At 36.7% G+C, this 17927-nt stretch overlaps 1 protein-coding gene across 1 annotated transcript; it reads left to right on the top strand.

Moving 5' to 3' along the window:
* The first annotated feature begins 1137 nt into the window (after positions 1 to 1137).
* On the top strand, positions 1138 to 16047 carry metrn (meteorin, glial cell differentiation regulator). The gene is given in 4 exon segments (NM_001009983.2): positions 1138 to 1442; positions 3955 to 4391; positions 8030 to 8089; positions 13637 to 16047. Coding segments are annotated over 4 exon segments (912 nt in total). The 5' UTR covers positions 1138 to 1341; the 3' UTR covers positions 13951 to 16047.
* The last annotated feature ends 1880 nt before the right edge of the window (positions 16048 to 17927 follow it).

The raw sequence follows: 17927 nt of genomic DNA, 5'->3' as shown, positions 1-17927 counted from the left end.
GAATAAGTTGAATCATTTGTTTCATTCATTAAAGAGTCATTTATTCGCTAGAGCAGTGGTTCTTAAACTGTGGTACGTGTACCACTAGTGGTACGCAGGCTTCCTTCTAGTGGTACACGGAGGAATGAAATATGTCATGTACATCCTACATATATTTCAAAATTTATTAAAAATGATGTATATATTATGCCATATATGACATATAGTCTATATTTCTGAGGTAATCTGCCACGTTTTTTTAAATGTGCAGAGTTGTAGCTGCTTTACTGGGCCTACTACGTTACTATATTTCAATACTGCTCATTTTGGTGGTACTTGGAGAGACAATTTTTTTCTGAGGTGGTACTTGATGAAAAAAGTTTGAGAACCACTGCGCTAGAGTGACACGGATGATATTGCCAGCTCTGTTATGTTTTAAAATCTTTAACATTTATTACAGAGTTAATAGATATATTTAAATATCAATGACATATATTGTTGTATAGTGAATCGAGTGACTCGTTCGGTTCATTAAACGAATCATACGGAGTAATTGATTCGCTAGAGTGACTCGGATGCTCTTGCCAGCACTGTGTTATGTTTCAAAATCTCTCACATTAATTACAGAGCCAATGGATAGAATAAATATTAATAAGATAGGTTTTGATATAGTGCATGCTTGCTGAGTTGTTAAAATGAACCAGTGAATCGTTCGGTTTATTAAACGAATCATACGGAGTAATTGATTCACTAGAGTGACTCGGATCCTATTGCCAGCCCTTTGTTATGTTTTAAAATCCCTCACAATAATTACAGAGTTAATAGATATAATTAAAGATTAATTAAGTATGTTGTGATATAGTGCAGTGTTAAAATGAACCAGTGAATCGTTCGATTTATTAAATGAATCTTACGGAGTAATTGATTCTTTAGAGTGACTCGGATGCCCTTGCCAGCGCGGTGTTATGTTTTAAAAATCCTTCTCATTCATTGAGAACAGGCTGATTAAAAATTCCTCCGTCGTTTTCCCTTACCCGGCGTGAATAGACGAGACTCCATTCATTGGACTTTAACTGCGCTAAAGCCACGCCTCCAGTGGGGGCGGAGTTTAAAGTTTGCTCCAGTTGTAAAAGTTCGGCGCTGGAGCTCCAGTCGGCAGCGGGGACGCGCGGTGCCACTGCTCAAACGGGACGGGCTGATGATCTGCAGAAAGAGAGGGAAAGTTTAGTTAAACAGATCCGTCTTTTGGCTTAGACAACAGTATGGGAATAGTAGGTTTGCGTGTTCTTTAGAAAATAGGTTTGGAGAAGCAGTGACCGGGACTTTACGCACGCGTCTCTCTGGATAACAGCACGCGCAGTGATGGAGATTTGGGGATTTAGGAGTGTTGCGCTATGGATTTCATTCCTGACGGGTTGGTCGATGGCCAGTTACTCAGAAGATCAGTGCAGCTGGAGAGGAAGGTAAATAACACGGAATTATTTCCGTGTCGATTATATTGCATATTAACTTTGTTTTATCCTCAATAGCATTGATTTTTCTGCTGTCTTGCATGATTTCTGTGTAATTTGATGTATTAATTAATCATTTTAAATACGGTTTTGTTATTTGCATTTACTTTAAAAATTGTTGAAATAAACGTACAAATATAACGTTGATTATATCAATAAATTAGAAATATTAACGCTTTTTAGAGAAGTGCAAATATAATAACTAGAGCAATACTCATATATCATGGCTAACATATGCATTGAATCTATCTATCTATCTATCTATCTATCTATCTATCTATCTATCTATCTATCTATCTATCTATCTATCTATCTATCTATCTATCATATGCATGCGCACTAGGAAAAAAAAAGATGCGGGAAAAAAGCCAATTAAATACTTGGGGTGTAATTTACTCCGGAAATTTTAAATTTTGAAGTTCCTGAAAAGTTTTATTAGTTTCAGTGCTGATGGATGTTTCCATTAGTGCGGAAAGTTTAAATGCCAGCAGCTAAACTGACCAATAGGGGGCGCCTAACTTTTCTTGCAACTTTATAAAATCCAAAAGGACTTAAAGGGATAGTTCACTTTAAAAGGTTTCGAACCTTTATGAGTTTATTCTGTTGAACACACAAGAAGATATTTTAAAGAAAGCTGAAAACCAGTAACCATTAACCTCCATAGTAGGAAAACAAATACTATGGAAGTCAATGGTTACAGGTTTCTAACATTTAAAAAAAATATTCTATTCAGGATAATAGAAAACAGGCCAAGAGACAGGACTGTTCTGATTGCATCACACCTAAAGGGGTAGAGTTCACCCAAAAATGATTATTTTCTCACTATTTACTCTCCTTCGAGTAATTCCAGACTTTTAAAAAGTTAGATTTTAAAATATATTAAAATAAGATATTTTGAAGAATGCTGAAAACCGGTAACTATTGATTTTCATAGTAGGAAAACAATTACTATGGAAATCGATGGTTACAGGTTTCCAACATTTTTAAATACATCTTCTTTTGTGTTCAATTGAAGAAAGAAAGTCAAATAGGGTTTAAACAAGCGAAGGGTGAGTAAATAATGACACTTTTATTTTCGGGGTGAACTGTCCATTTAAGATAATAGAAAGCAGGCCTAGAGACATGACTGTGTTCTGATAGCATCACACTTAAAGGGGTAGAGTTTATCCCAAAATCAATATTTTCTCACTATTGACTCTCCTTTGAGTAGTTCCAGACCTTTAAAAGTTAGGTACTTCGGTTGAACATAAAAATAAGTTATTTAGAGAAATTCTGAAAACCGGTAACCATTGACTTCCATAGTAGGAAAAACAATTACTATGGAAGTCAATGGTTACTGGTTTCTTTCCAAATATTTTTCAAAATATATTCTTTAAGATTTAACAGAATTAAAGTAAAATGTGAGTAAATGATGACAGTATTACAATTTTTGAGTGAACTATACCTTAATTGTAGATAAAGAGACTCAAAGAGTATAATTCAGTTTGTATAATTAGCACTTTTACGGCCTCATTTTGTAGAATCGCTGAACTCCTCCTCGATTTTAAGTTGCTTCGGACAAAAGCGTCTGCCTTTATAACCTTTATGAGTTACATTCTTCTGTTAATCACAAAAATAAGATATTTTGAAGAATGCTGAAAACCGGTAACCATTGACTTCCATAGTAGGAAAAACAAATACTATGGATGTCAATGGTTACCGGTTTCTTTCTAAACATTTCTCAAAATATATTCTTTTAAGTTTAACCAAATTAAAGTAAAATATAAGTAAATGATGACAGAATTACAATTTTAGAGTGAACTATCTCCTAATAGTGGATAAAGAGACTCAAAAGAATAGAATTTCATTTGTATAATTAGCACTTTTGGCATCTTCTTGTAGAATCGCTGAACTCCTCTCTGATTGTAAAAGTTGCTTTGGACAAAAGCGTCTGCCAAATGACTAAATGTAAATGTAGAGTGGTTAAGTGGACCCACTCTTGTTTCTTGAAGTGGTCTTTCTCAGGTCAAAAGTTAAAGTTTACTCACTTTTTACTCTCCCTTGAGTAGTTCCAAACCTTTAAAATTTACATTACTCTGTTGTACACAAAAATAAGATATTTTGAAGAATGCTGAAAACGGGTAACCATTGACTTCTATAGGAGGAAAAACAAATATGGACGTTAATGGGTACTGGTTTCTTTCAAAACATTTCTCAAAATATCTTCTTTTAGGTTTAACAAATGTAAATGTAAATGACAGAATTACAATTTTTGAGTGAACTACCCCTTTAATATGGATAAAGAAAGTGGTTTAGTGGTGTTCTTACAATGATCTTTCTAAACATTTCTCAAAATATCTTCTTTTGTGCTTAACAGAAAAAAACAAACTCCTAGTAAAGTAAACGCTGAGTAAATGATGACAGAATTGGATTTTTTAAGTGAGCTATCACTTTAACGTGGATTTATTTGTGTTATTTCTTTCAGTGGACTTTCTCAGGCGGTGAAGAATGTGGAGCAGGTTTGGTTGAGGTGTGCGGAGGGCTCGGTGGAGTGGTTGTATCCTGCTGGAGCTTTGCGTCTCACCCTGTCGCCCCGTCTGCCATGGAGTGCCATGGGGCCGGGCGAGTCCAGCAGGAGCCCGGTGTCAGTCTGCGTCAAGCCTGATCCACACTGGGGTGGGGCTCAGCTGTATCTGGAGCGCGATGGAGTCCTGGAGCTTCTGGTGGGAGATGAGACCTCCACCACACCCGGCCCAGCCCGTGTACGCTGCTTTAGTGCCCTGCCCGGAGAACGACCTGCATTGTTTCTGCAGGCCACACCGCACCGGGATATCAGCAGACGCATTGCTGCCTTCCGCTACGAGCTGAGAGGGGATTGGACGGCGCAGCCAGCAGTCAACACAGATCCAGTCAGCAGCGAAGGTGAATGTTCTGGAAAACATGTTGGTCAAAGACATCATGAGAATGAGTATTATTTCATTATTTCTGAGGATAAAAACATCATGATCACATATTTTGAAAAAAGACATCCACTAAAATTAGATTCAATATAGCAGAAGCTTAAATATGAAAATATTGTTAGGCAAATTTAAAGAGAGGGGTCTGGCTGCAGACCTGGTGCAGTGCAATCTGGGCTGCATCCAATGCTTTTTAATGGGCTCACCTAACCCTACCCATCACAGTGACGTCACTAGCTCCATTTGAGTGCATTGTGTCTGACATTGCATCGCTGAGTGATGCAGTCTCAGCTTGCATCATAAAGGCTGCATCCAGATACTATTGAATTTAAAACAAACCTTTCATGACGTGTTAAAGGGTTAGTTCACCCAAAAATGAACATTTGAACCATTATGCGTTTCTTTTATTTGTTCAACACAAAATAAGATGTTTTAAAGACTGTTGGAAACCTGTAGCCATTGACTTTCATGGTATTTGTTTTTCCTGCTATGCAAGTCAATGGTTACAGGTTTCCGTCATACTTCAAAATGACTTCTTTTGTGTTCAACAGATGAAAGAAACTCTTAAATGTTTGGAAACACTTTAGTGTGAGTAAATGGTGAGTAAATATTCATTTTTGGGTGAACTACTCCTTTAAGAATCAAGGTGCAACCTCAAAATACTCATTAATAGCCATGTTATATTTTAAAACTTTGCTGGTCTCCTTCAAAATAAGTTTTAAAACTGAAATGCAATCAAATTGAGTGTAGATCAATATAAATGTTTAATCTTTGCATAAATATATCAGTAAAACAGCATAATTTTATCCATATTTTGATGTTTTATATCAATAAAAGTAATGTGAATCATTAAAATAGACACTTTATTTGCATTTCATATACTTTCTATTTACATAAATCAAAACTAATTGTATTAAATTTGTTGCATTAACCAAAAACATTTTCCCATTTACACAATGCAACAATGAAATATTTTTGCTAACTTTCAGAACTTGATGCTTTTAGCGAAACAACTGTGCAAATCAAAAGAAGACATTTAAAAGAATGCAGGAAACCTGTAACCATTGACTTTTATGGTATTTGTTTTTCCTACTATGGAAGTCAATGGTTACAAGTTTTCATCATACTTCAAAATAGCTTCTTTTGTGATCAACAGATGAAAGAAACTCATAAAGGTTTGGAACCACTTGAGGGAGAGTAAATGTTCATTTTTGGGTGAACTATCCCTTTAAGAAGCACAGTGCAACCCCAAAATACTCATTAATACTCGTTTTATATATTTAAACTTAGCTGGAAGCCTGGAACCCATCAAAAAATGTTTTAAAACTGAAATAACTGTGCAAATCAAAAGAAGATACTTTGAAGAATGTTGGACAGCTTTAACCATTGACTTTCATGGTATTTGATTCTCCTACTATGGAAGTCAATGGTTACAGGTTTTCATCATTCTTCAAAATAACTTCTTTTGTGTTCAACAGGTGAAACTCATAAATGCTTGGAAACAATTGAGGGAGAGTAAATGTTCATTTTTGGGTGAACTATCCCTTTAAGAAGCACAGTGCAACCCCAAAATACTCATTAATACTCGTTTTATATCTTTAAACTTAGCTGGAACCCATAGAAAAATAGTTTTAAAACTGAAATAACTGTGCAAATCAAAAGAAGATACTTTAAAGAATGCTGGAAAGCTCTAACCATTGACTTTCATGGTATTTGTTTCTCCTACTATGGAAGTTAATGGTTACAGGTTTTCATCATTCTTCAAAATAACTTCTTTTGTGTTCAACAGGTGAAAGTAACTGTAATGTTTGGAACCACTTAGATGCGAGTTATTATTTTTAATATTTACTATTTCACACACTTAACATTTTTAAGTGAACTATCACTTTAAGAAACACAGTGCAACCCCAAAATACTCATTTTATATCTTTAAATGTAGCTGGTATCCTTCAAAAATAAATTTTAAAACTGAAATACAATAAAAATGAGTGCAGGTCAAAATAAAAGTTTAATTTTTGCATAAATATATCAGTGAAACAGCATCATTTTATTCATATTTTGATGTTTTATATTTATAAAAGTTTTGTGAATCATTAAAATAGACACTTTATTTGCATTTAATCTACTTTCGATGTATATAAATTAAACAAATCTAATTTAATTTGATGCATAAAATCATAATGGAATAGTTCTGCAAACCTTTAGAGGTTGATGCTTTTAGCGACACAACTGTGCAAACTCTCTGCATGGTTGGAGATAAAGTTGGAGTTGACCTGTGACCTCAGGCTGGATGGGGGTGCAAAATCCGAGAAACCAGACAGACAAAACAGAGCATTCATTCAATCTGTAATGAGTCTTGAACTTTGGAGGAATGCATTTTAGAGCCGATCCGCCGAGTGAACATTCCACACCTTGCTTCATGCAAAAATGCAGCAAATTCATTCCTTTACTCTCAGCCTGTAATGTTTGATTGTGAAGTAAGTTTTGGGAGGCCTCGGCTGGGCAGTGGTGAGAGTCGGGGGAGGAAGAGTCGAGACTGAAGGGGGATGGAGAGAAACACAAAAGCTCCGTGTGGAGGATCCTGCGCCTCTATAGTGAGGTTTGCATGAGAGCACAGTCGCTGTGGTAACGGGGGGGTTGGGCTGAAACCCTGCAACTGAAAAAAGTGGATCTTTTGTTGGGAGCTTTGGGAGCGGAGCGGAGACGAGTCTGGGAAGGACGTTTAAAAAGTTTTAAAGGGCCAACAACTTTCTCTCTCACACACACACACACACACACACACACACACACACACACACACACACACACACACACACACACATGTTGCGCTGTTTGGAAGTGCACATGTAGAGCTGCAGAAATCAGGTCAAGATGCATTTAACATATATATATATATATATATATATATATCAAACAACGCCTAATCAGTCTCATAATAATTATAATTTTAAGCTATTTATGCCATCTACCCTGGGTTAAAGTTGAATTTACTTTCTGAAAACACATCTATAAACTTTAAAGTGCACTTAAAACTAAATTTACAATGTTTATTTTGCTTGCGCATACTGTTAGTCTCAATTAAATTCTCTGAAAAAACTGTTAAAAAATTTATTTCGCTAATGTTTAATCAAAATTTGTCCACTTGCTCCTGCTCTGAAACAGCAGTCCTTCTCTGATGATGTCAGCCGAAATATGCTTAGCCACGCCCCTCCAACCGTTAAAGAAAGAAGAGAGGAGGAGCAAAAAATAAAACCCCGCCCCCTACTCAGTATTCACTTTCAGTTACAAATACATCATCATACTGAAATAACAGTCTGCAGCAACTACTGGTTCATGCAGACTTTCAACTTGACAAGAAGGTTGAATTCCTGTGTGGGTTAGTTTTATGAGCTCAGCTGCTCGGCCTAATCTTTACTAGACCTTATAAATGAGGCAGATTAGAGAGGAAGGGGGCAGCGTGAGGGTCTTTAATGAGAACAAAGGGCTTTGATCAGGTGAGATGATCACACCTATCAGGAGGTCATTTCCATCAATCACACCTCCAGCAGAGCCGTAAAATAGCAGCTGCACGTCCTGATCATCTACTCTTTTCTCTTCTCTCAGGAGCCTGCAGACCCTGCAATAACACTGAGATCCTGATGGCCGTCTGCACTAGTGACTTTGGTGAGTATCTGAATTTTGCTTTGGTTGTGTTTTTTAGGATAAAGGTGTCTTTGGCCCCGTTTACACTAATACGTTTTAGTTTGAAAACGCATAAGTTTTGCTACGGTTACGCCATCCGTCCACACTACGCCGGAGTTTTCGAGCACCGAAAACTGAGCGTTTTGGAAACGCTGGAGAGGCTGTTTTCATTCTGAAACGCTGCTGCTCCGTCTCAGTGTAGATGTGGGAAAACGGAGACATCTGTAAACGGAGGCGGGGCTGCAGAGATTCGCTACCTGATTAGGGCTTTTGTGTCATTGCGTATCCTTTCCTTATTCATCAAGCCCCTATCACATGACTATAACACATGGCTTTAACGCTATCGGAAGACAGCAGATCAGCCTTCACTGTAAACAACAACATGGACACAGAAATGGGAGCGTTGTTTGCTCTATTGTCTGTTTTAGGCGCCATTGTGCAGTTATTCATTTGTTAGGTTTAGTAACAACTCGACCTAGTCGTCTGCCCACAAAAATACCTCTCTTGCTTTCTTTGCCATCGCGTTCATTGTTCAACCGGCGTTTGTTGACTAACAATAACCAAATGCCGAGCGAGACGCATGCTTCCTGTTTATACTAGACCACGCATACACAGAGGGCTCTATTTTGACGGTCCATGCCCAGAGCGCAAAACGCAGGGCGCAAACACTTTCAGGGCGTGTCAGAACGCATTTTTGCTAATTTACGGACGGGAAAGCCTGCTTTGCCCCAAGGCGCATGGGCTAAAAGTGTTGTTTATTTTCTTAATGAGTTATAGGTGTGTTTTGAGAATAAACCAATTAGAGTCTCATCTCTCATTCCCTTTAAGAGTCAGCTGCGTCACGCCAAGAGCGCATTCGCTATTTACAGGACGCAAAGTAAGTCTAAGAGGAAAAAATGAGCATTTCACAAGCAAACAGTTCACAGGTTTTTAACAGAAAACTGTTAAACAGAGCATCTACTGCGTGAGAATGAGAGATAATGGATCTACTTTCACTTTCGCTCTTGGATAGGGAAACCTTTACGCACAGACATCTATTAGTCTATAAATAGGCCTAATTAATTTCGTTTGTTAAGCGCAAAGATTTGTTTCAAAACTATTTCTAAATTCAGTTCTAATTTCTAGCAAACGAATAAATGAACAATAATAACCAAGTGTGGTCAAAATACTGAGTTATTTCCAAATACACCTGCCATGCCCCATATGGTCTAAAACCTGCAGGTGGACAAATCTAAGCTTGTTTTTAATAAAACAACTATAAATATGGATATATTAAATAATACTGATAATAATAATAACATTATACAAAAGCAAATTGTTATGAATGAACTGAAAAAGCCTCCCGAGATGAAGAAGGCATAAAAGCAGTGGTTTTTTATATTTATGTAGGCTAGAAAATAAAATGTTTTGTAATATTTTAATCCTTTATATTTATATCCTATATCTATTCTTATTATATCCTATATATATCCTTAATATTTACATTTTTTCATATGTAAAGATATTTGCCTGTTGCTCTCTTGTGCATATTAAGCAGTGCATAAGCGAGGCGCAACTCTGCGCTGGAGTTTAGACCGGGTTAGTTATGGTCTAATGAAAAATCTATTATAGTTTCTCAAAATAGCGACGCGCCAGCGGTCCGCCTCAGAACGCCTTCCTTTTTAGACCAGAACGCCTATGGGCGCACAAATGAGCGCTAATGCATTTGCTATTTAAACAGCGTAGTGCAACGCCTCAAAACGACTCTTGCGCCAAGCTGAAACTAGCAAAAGACTATTGCGCTGCGTCTTGCGCCGGGTGTATGATAGGGCCCAGAGTGCGCGAATGGTCACGTGATATACGTTTTTGGTGGTGTAGTGTGGACGGAGATATGTTCAGAAACGCTAGTGTGGACGCGGATCGTTTTTGATCTAAAACGCCGTTTTAAAACTAAAACGCACTAGTGTAAACGGAGCCTTTGTCCCAAGCAATCTAAAAGATGTTTCCACCAAATGTTGGCTTTACAATCTAAAAAAAAATGCTGGGTTGTTGTAACTCGACATTGGACAAACCAAATGTTGGGTTAATTTTTTCAATTCAATTTAAAAGTCCAGTGACGTGCTGAAATGTGTGTTTTTATATTCGATGTTTGACTAATCTCAACTGAAACATGAAGAGAGGGCGGGGCATATAGTAGACCCTCCCTTTAAAAAAATAACAGCCAATAGCATTTAGTTTTTATCACAGCTCTGCCAGTGAGAGTGGGTGAGCTCACACACAATAGTGTCTTGAAGGGGGCGGGGCATGTCAGACACTAAAGAGCATTTGATTGGTCAGAAGATTTGATGAGAAAAGTATGAGATGATGTCAGAAAAATCATTGATCCATTTATGCGTAAGTGACAAACTGCAAGCTTTAGATGTTAAGATCTTCTTAATGCAAATTTTGTCACTGTTCTGGAGGACACTAGCTTATCCTTAACATTTTAAGGTGCACTACTTGGAAAAAAAAGAATTTTTGGCCCACATCTTGGATTGAATAATATACTGACACATCTCTAATATAAATATGATAACCTATAATAATGATAACCTATGGATAAAAGGTCATCCAGGTAGTTACGATGCAAGTAAAAGGGTTAAGACTAACATCTAAAAAACTCATTGCAATATCATGGGACCTTTAAATGGCACTTTTCAACCCAGCAGTTGGATTTGTTCATATTTAATCCAACACTGGGTGGCATGGTGGCTCAGTTATTAGCACTGTCGCCTAAGTTGGCATTTCTGTTTGGAGTTTGCACGTTCTCCCCATGTTAACATGGATTCCCTCCAGGTTCTCCAGTTTTCCCCACAGTCAAAATACATGCACTATAGGTGAATTGGATAAACTAAATTGGCCGTAGAGTATGAGTGTGTGTGTGAATGTGAGAGTGTATGGGTATTTCCCAGTACTAGGTTGCAGCTGGAAAAGCATCCGCTGTGTAAAACATATGCTGGATAAGTTGGCGGTTCATTCCACTGTGGCAACCCCTGATCAATAAAGGGAATAAGGTGAAGGACAATGAGTGACCCAACATTGGGTTACACCAATCCAGCGTTTTCTAGAATGAAATGCTGTGTTTATGAAATTCTGTGTGAATGAAAGCAAGCGCCTCAAACCTACAGCTGTCAGCCGTCAATCCTGATCTTCAAGCTGTATGCCACACTTTCTGTTTGTTTGTTTAAAAATCTGTGACTAAAGGTCAGAAGATCAAACCCAAGTAAAGCTCAGACTTTTTGTCTGCAAGACATTTGCCTTCATTGTTCTTTTTATTAATATTTTCAAAAAATACTAAGTTTTATATTTTTTTCTAAAAGTTATTTATACTTTGGTTGTTATTTTTGTGCATAAAGTTACGCAAAAATATAAGAAATACTCCCTAATATATAGCTGTCTATCAGTATTTTTATGTTAATTTTGTTGTATAAATTGAGTAATATCGTTGTATAATGGAGTTTTTCAGTAAAGTTTAATTTGAGCTCTTTTAATGCACCTTTAAGTGAAAATTATAAAGGTTAACTTGGCAGTAAAGCTAAAGTTTGTGTTGTTGTATATGGTTTTATTTCATTTTAAAGGGATAGTTCACTCAAAAATTTAAATTCTGCCATCATTTACTCACCTTTCACTCATCACAAAGTGAAGAATGTTAAAAACTGGTAAACATTGACACCCATAAACAAATACTAATGGTTACCGGTTTCCAACATTCTTCAAAGTATCTTCTTTTTTTGTATTCACTATAAACAAGAAACTCAAACCAGGTAAAGTAAATAGTGAGTCAACTGTGAGGTGAACTACCCCTTTAATCTTTATTTTGACTATAAAATAATTATTATATTCCAAATCGATCTCACGGAAATTCGTATTCATGGCTAATTCGATTAAATTTGTATCTGATTTGCACATTTTGGTATGATTTGCATATGGGGCTGGGTTTTAAACAATTTTTATGTTTTCGTACTAAATAAATCGTATGAATTCGTACAAGTTAGCCAATTTTCAAACAACAGAAAACTGTTACGTTTCTTCGTGAGATCAGGCTGAATATTCTGTAAGTGACAATTCTGAGGCTTAAGCTAGCGGTTAGATTCTGTTAGATTAGATTAGATTATATTAGATTATATTAGTTTAGATTAGATTAGTTTAGATTAGTTTAGATTAGACTAGATTAGTTTAGATTAGATTAGTTTAGATTAGATTAGTTTAGTTTAGACTAGTCTAGACTAGACTAGATTAGATTAGATTAGTTTAGACTAGATTAGTTTAGATTAGATTAGTTTAGATTAGATTAGTTTAGATTAGTTTAGACTAGACTAGATTAGATTAGACTAGACTAGATTAGATTAGATTAGATTAGTTTATATTAGATTAGTTTAGATTAGTTTAGATTAGATTAGTTTAGACTAGATTAGTTTAGACTAGACTAGATTAGATTAGATTAGATTAGACTAGACTAGATTAGATTAGTTTAGATTAGATTAGTTTAGATTAGTTTAGATTAGATTAGTTTAGACTAGATTAGATTAGTTTAGATTAGTTTAGATTAGATTAGTTTAGATTACATTAGTTTAGACTAGATTAGTTTAGATTAGATTAGATTAGTTTAGACTAGATTACTTTAGATTAGATTAGTTTAGACTAGATTAGATTAGTTTAGATTAGATTAGTTTAGATTAGTTTAGACTAGATTAGTTTAGATTAGATTAGTTTAGATTAGATTAGTTTAGATTAGTTTAGACTAGATTAGTTTAGATTAGATTAGTTTAGACTAGATTAGTTTAGATTAGATTAGTTTAGACTAGATTAGATTAGATCAGATTCAACTTTATTGTTGTTACACATGTACAAGTACAATGCAACGAAATGCAGTTAGTTTCAGTTTGGTTCAAAACACTCAATCCAAACTACTATAAATTGTGTTTATGAATTCATTTGAGGATATTTATGATATATGACACCATACAAAAAGGATGATTTATGATTCAATTCAATTTAAGTGTATTTGTATTGCGCTTTTCACAATAATTAATGTTTTAAAGCAGTTTTACAAAAGCGGCACATTGTTGTATCACAATCACATGCTGAAAAGTTAAAGTTATTAGTTATTAATACATTTAAATCATTAACTAGTAACTAACAGTTAAAGTTATTATATATAAGCATAGTTAACCTGCAGATATATAGTAAAGACCATTTCAACGTGGTCATGTCATTGAACATTTCCTGCTTGTTATCAAACTATTTCATAACTATAACAAGAGGCAATTCAATCATAACGTCATGTTAAAACAGCTATCACAACAGGATTTATCAATATGTGGACCTTTTTGGATTCTCAGAAGCTATAGAGGTTAAAAATAGTAAAACAAGAAATGCATTGTTTTTGTTTACATCCCTCAAAATGGTCTATATAGGTGATGTAAATGTTTAATGAAGTGTATTTGTGTATTAAGTGTATGGTGCATCTATCCATACTGATGAACAGTGCTCTGTGTGTTTATTCTCCAGTGGTTCGAGGAAACATCCGCTCAGTGGGAACAGACGCGAATCTAAAAGCAGCCGTGATCAAAGTGAGTGCGACGCGGGTTTACCGGCAGAAGTTTGCGTTGTTCCCTGAATCTGGGCGTCTGACGCGTTCAGGCGAGATCCGTACCCCTCTACAATGTGGCGTTCGTCCTGGTGCAGGCAGTTTCCTCTTCACCGGACGCGTGCATTTCGGGGAGGCCTGGCTCGGCTGCGCTCCAAGATATAAAGACTTTCTGAAGGCGTACGAACAAGCCAAACAATCCTTGATGATCCCCTGCACTCTGGTCAATGACTGACGGAGGAAGAGATATCAGCAGAGCCAAACTTGACAGACCTTTGATGAGGATTCAGCGGGTCTGAGAAACTCCTGACCGGAACAGAGAAAAAGGAGATGTTTAGAAGATGCCATGAGAGATCGCTGGATTTCACAGGACGGACATTAGCGGATCATTGCGTGATTGACAAGGTTTTCTCGCTGAATGTGGGATCCTAAACTGAGCCTCTTTTTAAACTCAGGAAAATCTTTGGACTGATTATCGTATCGCATCCAAAGTCCTCGTGATGTTGAGTTCGTGAATATATAAGCTGTACGCGATGCATGTAGCGCTGAAAACAAAAAGCAGTATTTGACGCCACCGAAAAACCTATTGATTTGTCTGTTTTTTTTATTGAGAGTATATATTTTTTTCCATTTTTATATATATACATATATATAAAAGAAAAAAAATCACGTCTATTTTCTAAATTTGCACTGGTAAAAGGAGACGGCGATGCCTGGATGCTGCAAGCACTGAGAACCAAAACAGATCTATATGTAGCGTAGCAAAAAAGATGTTTTATATAAAACTTTTTGTCTATAAAAATCAGCTATGGCGTATATGCTAACATGCTAAGCTAACACGAAATAATGAAAAGCGAAATCATAGCTGTAGTATATTAATGGCGTCCACAGATAGCTGAATACCTGGTTAACGTCACTGCTAGTTTGCTTTGACGTTGCTTATGTTAGCGATGCTTGTGCTAGCCGATTAGCTCACAAAGTAAGCAGGGCACTTTTTACTCAGACAAATGAAATTATTTAATCTTAAAAGTGCGTTCACACTGATTACGATTTCCAACTTAATGTCATTAATATTCAAATCGATCTCACGCAAATTCGTAAATTGTTTGATTTCGTCGCTAATTCGTTTAAATTTGAATCTGATTCGTACATTTTGGTATGATTTGCATATAGGGGAGGGGTTTTAAAATAATTGTACTAATTAAATTGCATAAATTCGTACAAGTTAGCCACTTTTCGAACAATACGTAAAAACGTTACGTTTCTTCGTGAGATCAAGCTGAATATTCTGTAAATGACAATTTTGTGTCTAAAGCTAGCAGTTTAACTTTATTCAAATGAGCAGTGGTGGAATGACCAATAAAAACGCGGATATTCTTAAAGTCCAAACCGGAAGCTGCAACCATTTTTTTTTCAGTATTGTGACGCAGTTCCGAGAGAAACAAAAATAATTGAGAAAACAGTGGGTGGGGCTTGTTTTTGTCTACAGCGAGCTGATTGGATGTAGTAAAGTAGGCGTTTTATTCAGAAAGATCTTGAAAAGGGTTTCGGAAGAGTTATTACAACCTAAGAGACTCCTCCTCCTCAGCATTTCTGTTTGTTGTCTGACAGTTGAAGGGGCGTGGTTATGTTAGCCACGCCCAATAACTCAAACAGACCTAATCTGAGAATTTAACTTAAACAGCAAGTGCATTTCAGACTTTAATTTTAGATTACAAGGGCAAACTTTTTATTTTTTCTTAATGTCATGCACAGATGAATTGTTCACCACAAAACTAGCAATGTGAGCTAGTTTTGATTTCATGTGGACTTTAAACTGGACTAGCGTGTTGTCAGTGTGAACGCACAGGGAATTTTACAGGGTATCCTCACAGATCGGGATTTTATTTGTAGTAGAGATGTACTTATTAAAGATAATTTAACTCATAAGCTGCCTCTCACACTGTGGATTTGTGTACCAAAACGTTGCCTGCAAAACACTGTCCTTCATATTCTGTTCATCTGCTATCGCTTATGTCTTTTTTTGTGTGTGCGTCATTCACTGTCAGCGACGTTTGTGCACTAAACGAAAGAAACCAAACACGGAGAGCCAACCGTCCTGCCATATTTGATGCTGCCTGTGTTTGTTATTACTGTCAAAGTGTGTCTTTAAAAACCAATGTGACTGCTGTGTGTAAAATAAATGTATATATGTGTGTTTATGTGGATATCCGTGTACATAAGATGCTTTAGAGTTTTAAAACTGGATGAACAAAATATTCTGTTAACATTGTAGAGTTTGTATGAAAGTTTGGTTTGAAAATATACAATTATAAAGAAGAAAAATCACTGAGCTTGTGTTTGCGTGCTTTCTGAGATGCTATTAATGCATATTGATGATATAAATGTACACTTCCTAACATTAGGGTGAGAGACTGCAGGGCTGTTTTCAGTCTAATGTGAAGAAAACATCCAGAATACACTTTTAGGTGTTGCTTTTAACACATTTGATCATTTTGCATCTGTAGATTTAAATTAATTTTAGATTTATTTATTTTTTCTCTTGGACTGAGCTATAACTCTCCCAATAGTATCTGGATGCAGCCTTTATAATGCAAGCTGAGATTGCATTATAGGGGTGGGGTTAGGTGAGTGCATTAAAAAGCATTGAATGCAGCTCAGATTGCACTGCACCGAGTCTGCAGCCAGACCCCTCTCACTTAAACAGCACTTACTTACACAAAATTATATATATATAATCTGAAGGTTTTAACAGATGTTTTTACATAATTTGCATGATTATAAACAAACATACCAAAAAATTACGAACATTTTACCCTATAATGTCTCATTTGCATATTTAAACATAACATAAAAAATTGTAATACAAACAAATGACTATAATTCCTAATTTTATTAATCATTTGGGGAAATAAGGTGATAACTGGCTGATATTTACACCCATATTTACCTGCAGTATCTTGGTCTAAACAGAAACTTAATTAAAATAAATGGTTAAATGAAACGTTTGATTTAATGTGAATATTATACTAATTATTTATTATTGTGATTAAATATTCGCTCACCATCCTTCAAGGGGTGTCACAGTGGTGCAGTGGGTAGCAGGATCGCCTCACTGCAAGAAGGTCGCTGGTTCGAGTCTCGGCTAGGCCAGTTGGCATTTCTCTGCGGAGTTTGCATGTTCTCCCAGCGTTTGGGTGGGTTTCCTTCAGGTGCTCCGGTTTCTCCCACAGTCCAAATTAAAAAAATATCCCCCACACCATTACACCACCACCAGCAGCCTGAACCGTTGATACAAGGCAGGATGGATCCATGCTTTCATGCTGTTGATGTCAAATTCTGACCCGACCATCTGAATGTACCAGCAGAAATGGAGATTCATCAGAGCAGGCAATGTTTCTCCAATCTTCTATTGTCCAGTTTTGGTGAGCCTGTGTGAATTGCAGCCTCAGTTTCCTGTTCTTAGCTGACAGGAGTGGCCCGGTGTGGTCTTCTGCTGCTGTAGCCCATTCGCCTCAGGGTTGGACGTGTTGTGCGTTCAGAGATGCTCTACTCGGTTGTAGCGAGTGCTTATTTGAGTAACTGTTGCCTTTCTATCAGCTGGAACCAGTCTGGCCATTCTCCTCTGACCTCTGGCATCAACAAGGCATTTGCGCCCACAGAACTGCCACTCAAGATGGTTGTGCGTGAAAATCCCAGTAGATCAGCAGTTTCTGAAATACTCAGACCAGCCCGTCTGGCACCAACAACCATGCCAGGTTCAAAGTCACTTAAATCCCCTTTCATCCCCATTCTGATTCGGTTTGAACTGCAGCAGATCGTCTTGACCATGTCTACATGCCTAAATGCATTGACTTGCTGCCATGTGATTGGCTGATTAGAAATTTGATGTTGGACAGGTGTACCTAATAAAGTGGCCGGTATACAGCATATATAGACTGTGAGTCGTGCAGGTTTTTCAGCATCATTACTCCATTTTCAGTGTTGCATGATGTTTCAGAAAAAGATGAGTTGATGCTCAGGAATCTTATTGTTGAGCATGCTGAAAACAGCTCCTTCATATTATTATTAGCAAATTATAACTTTATTGGTTAGATGTAAGGTGAATAACAGGAAAATGAGGAAGGGTGTTGGTGAGCTGTCGGGTGTATCTGTGTGTGTGCTTCTGTTGTGGTTGTGTCAGTGTGTGTGTGGTCTAGAGATAGAACAGGA

This window comes from Danio rerio, chromosome 24 (genome assembly GCF_049306965.1).
Source record: "Danio rerio strain Tuebingen ecotype United States chromosome 24, GRCz12tu, whole genome shotgun sequence".
In the NCBI taxonomy this organism is placed as follows: Eukaryota; Metazoa; Chordata; class Actinopteri; order Cypriniformes; family Danionidae; genus Danio; species Danio rerio.
This window is presented reverse-complemented; position numbering and strand designations above follow the sequence as displayed.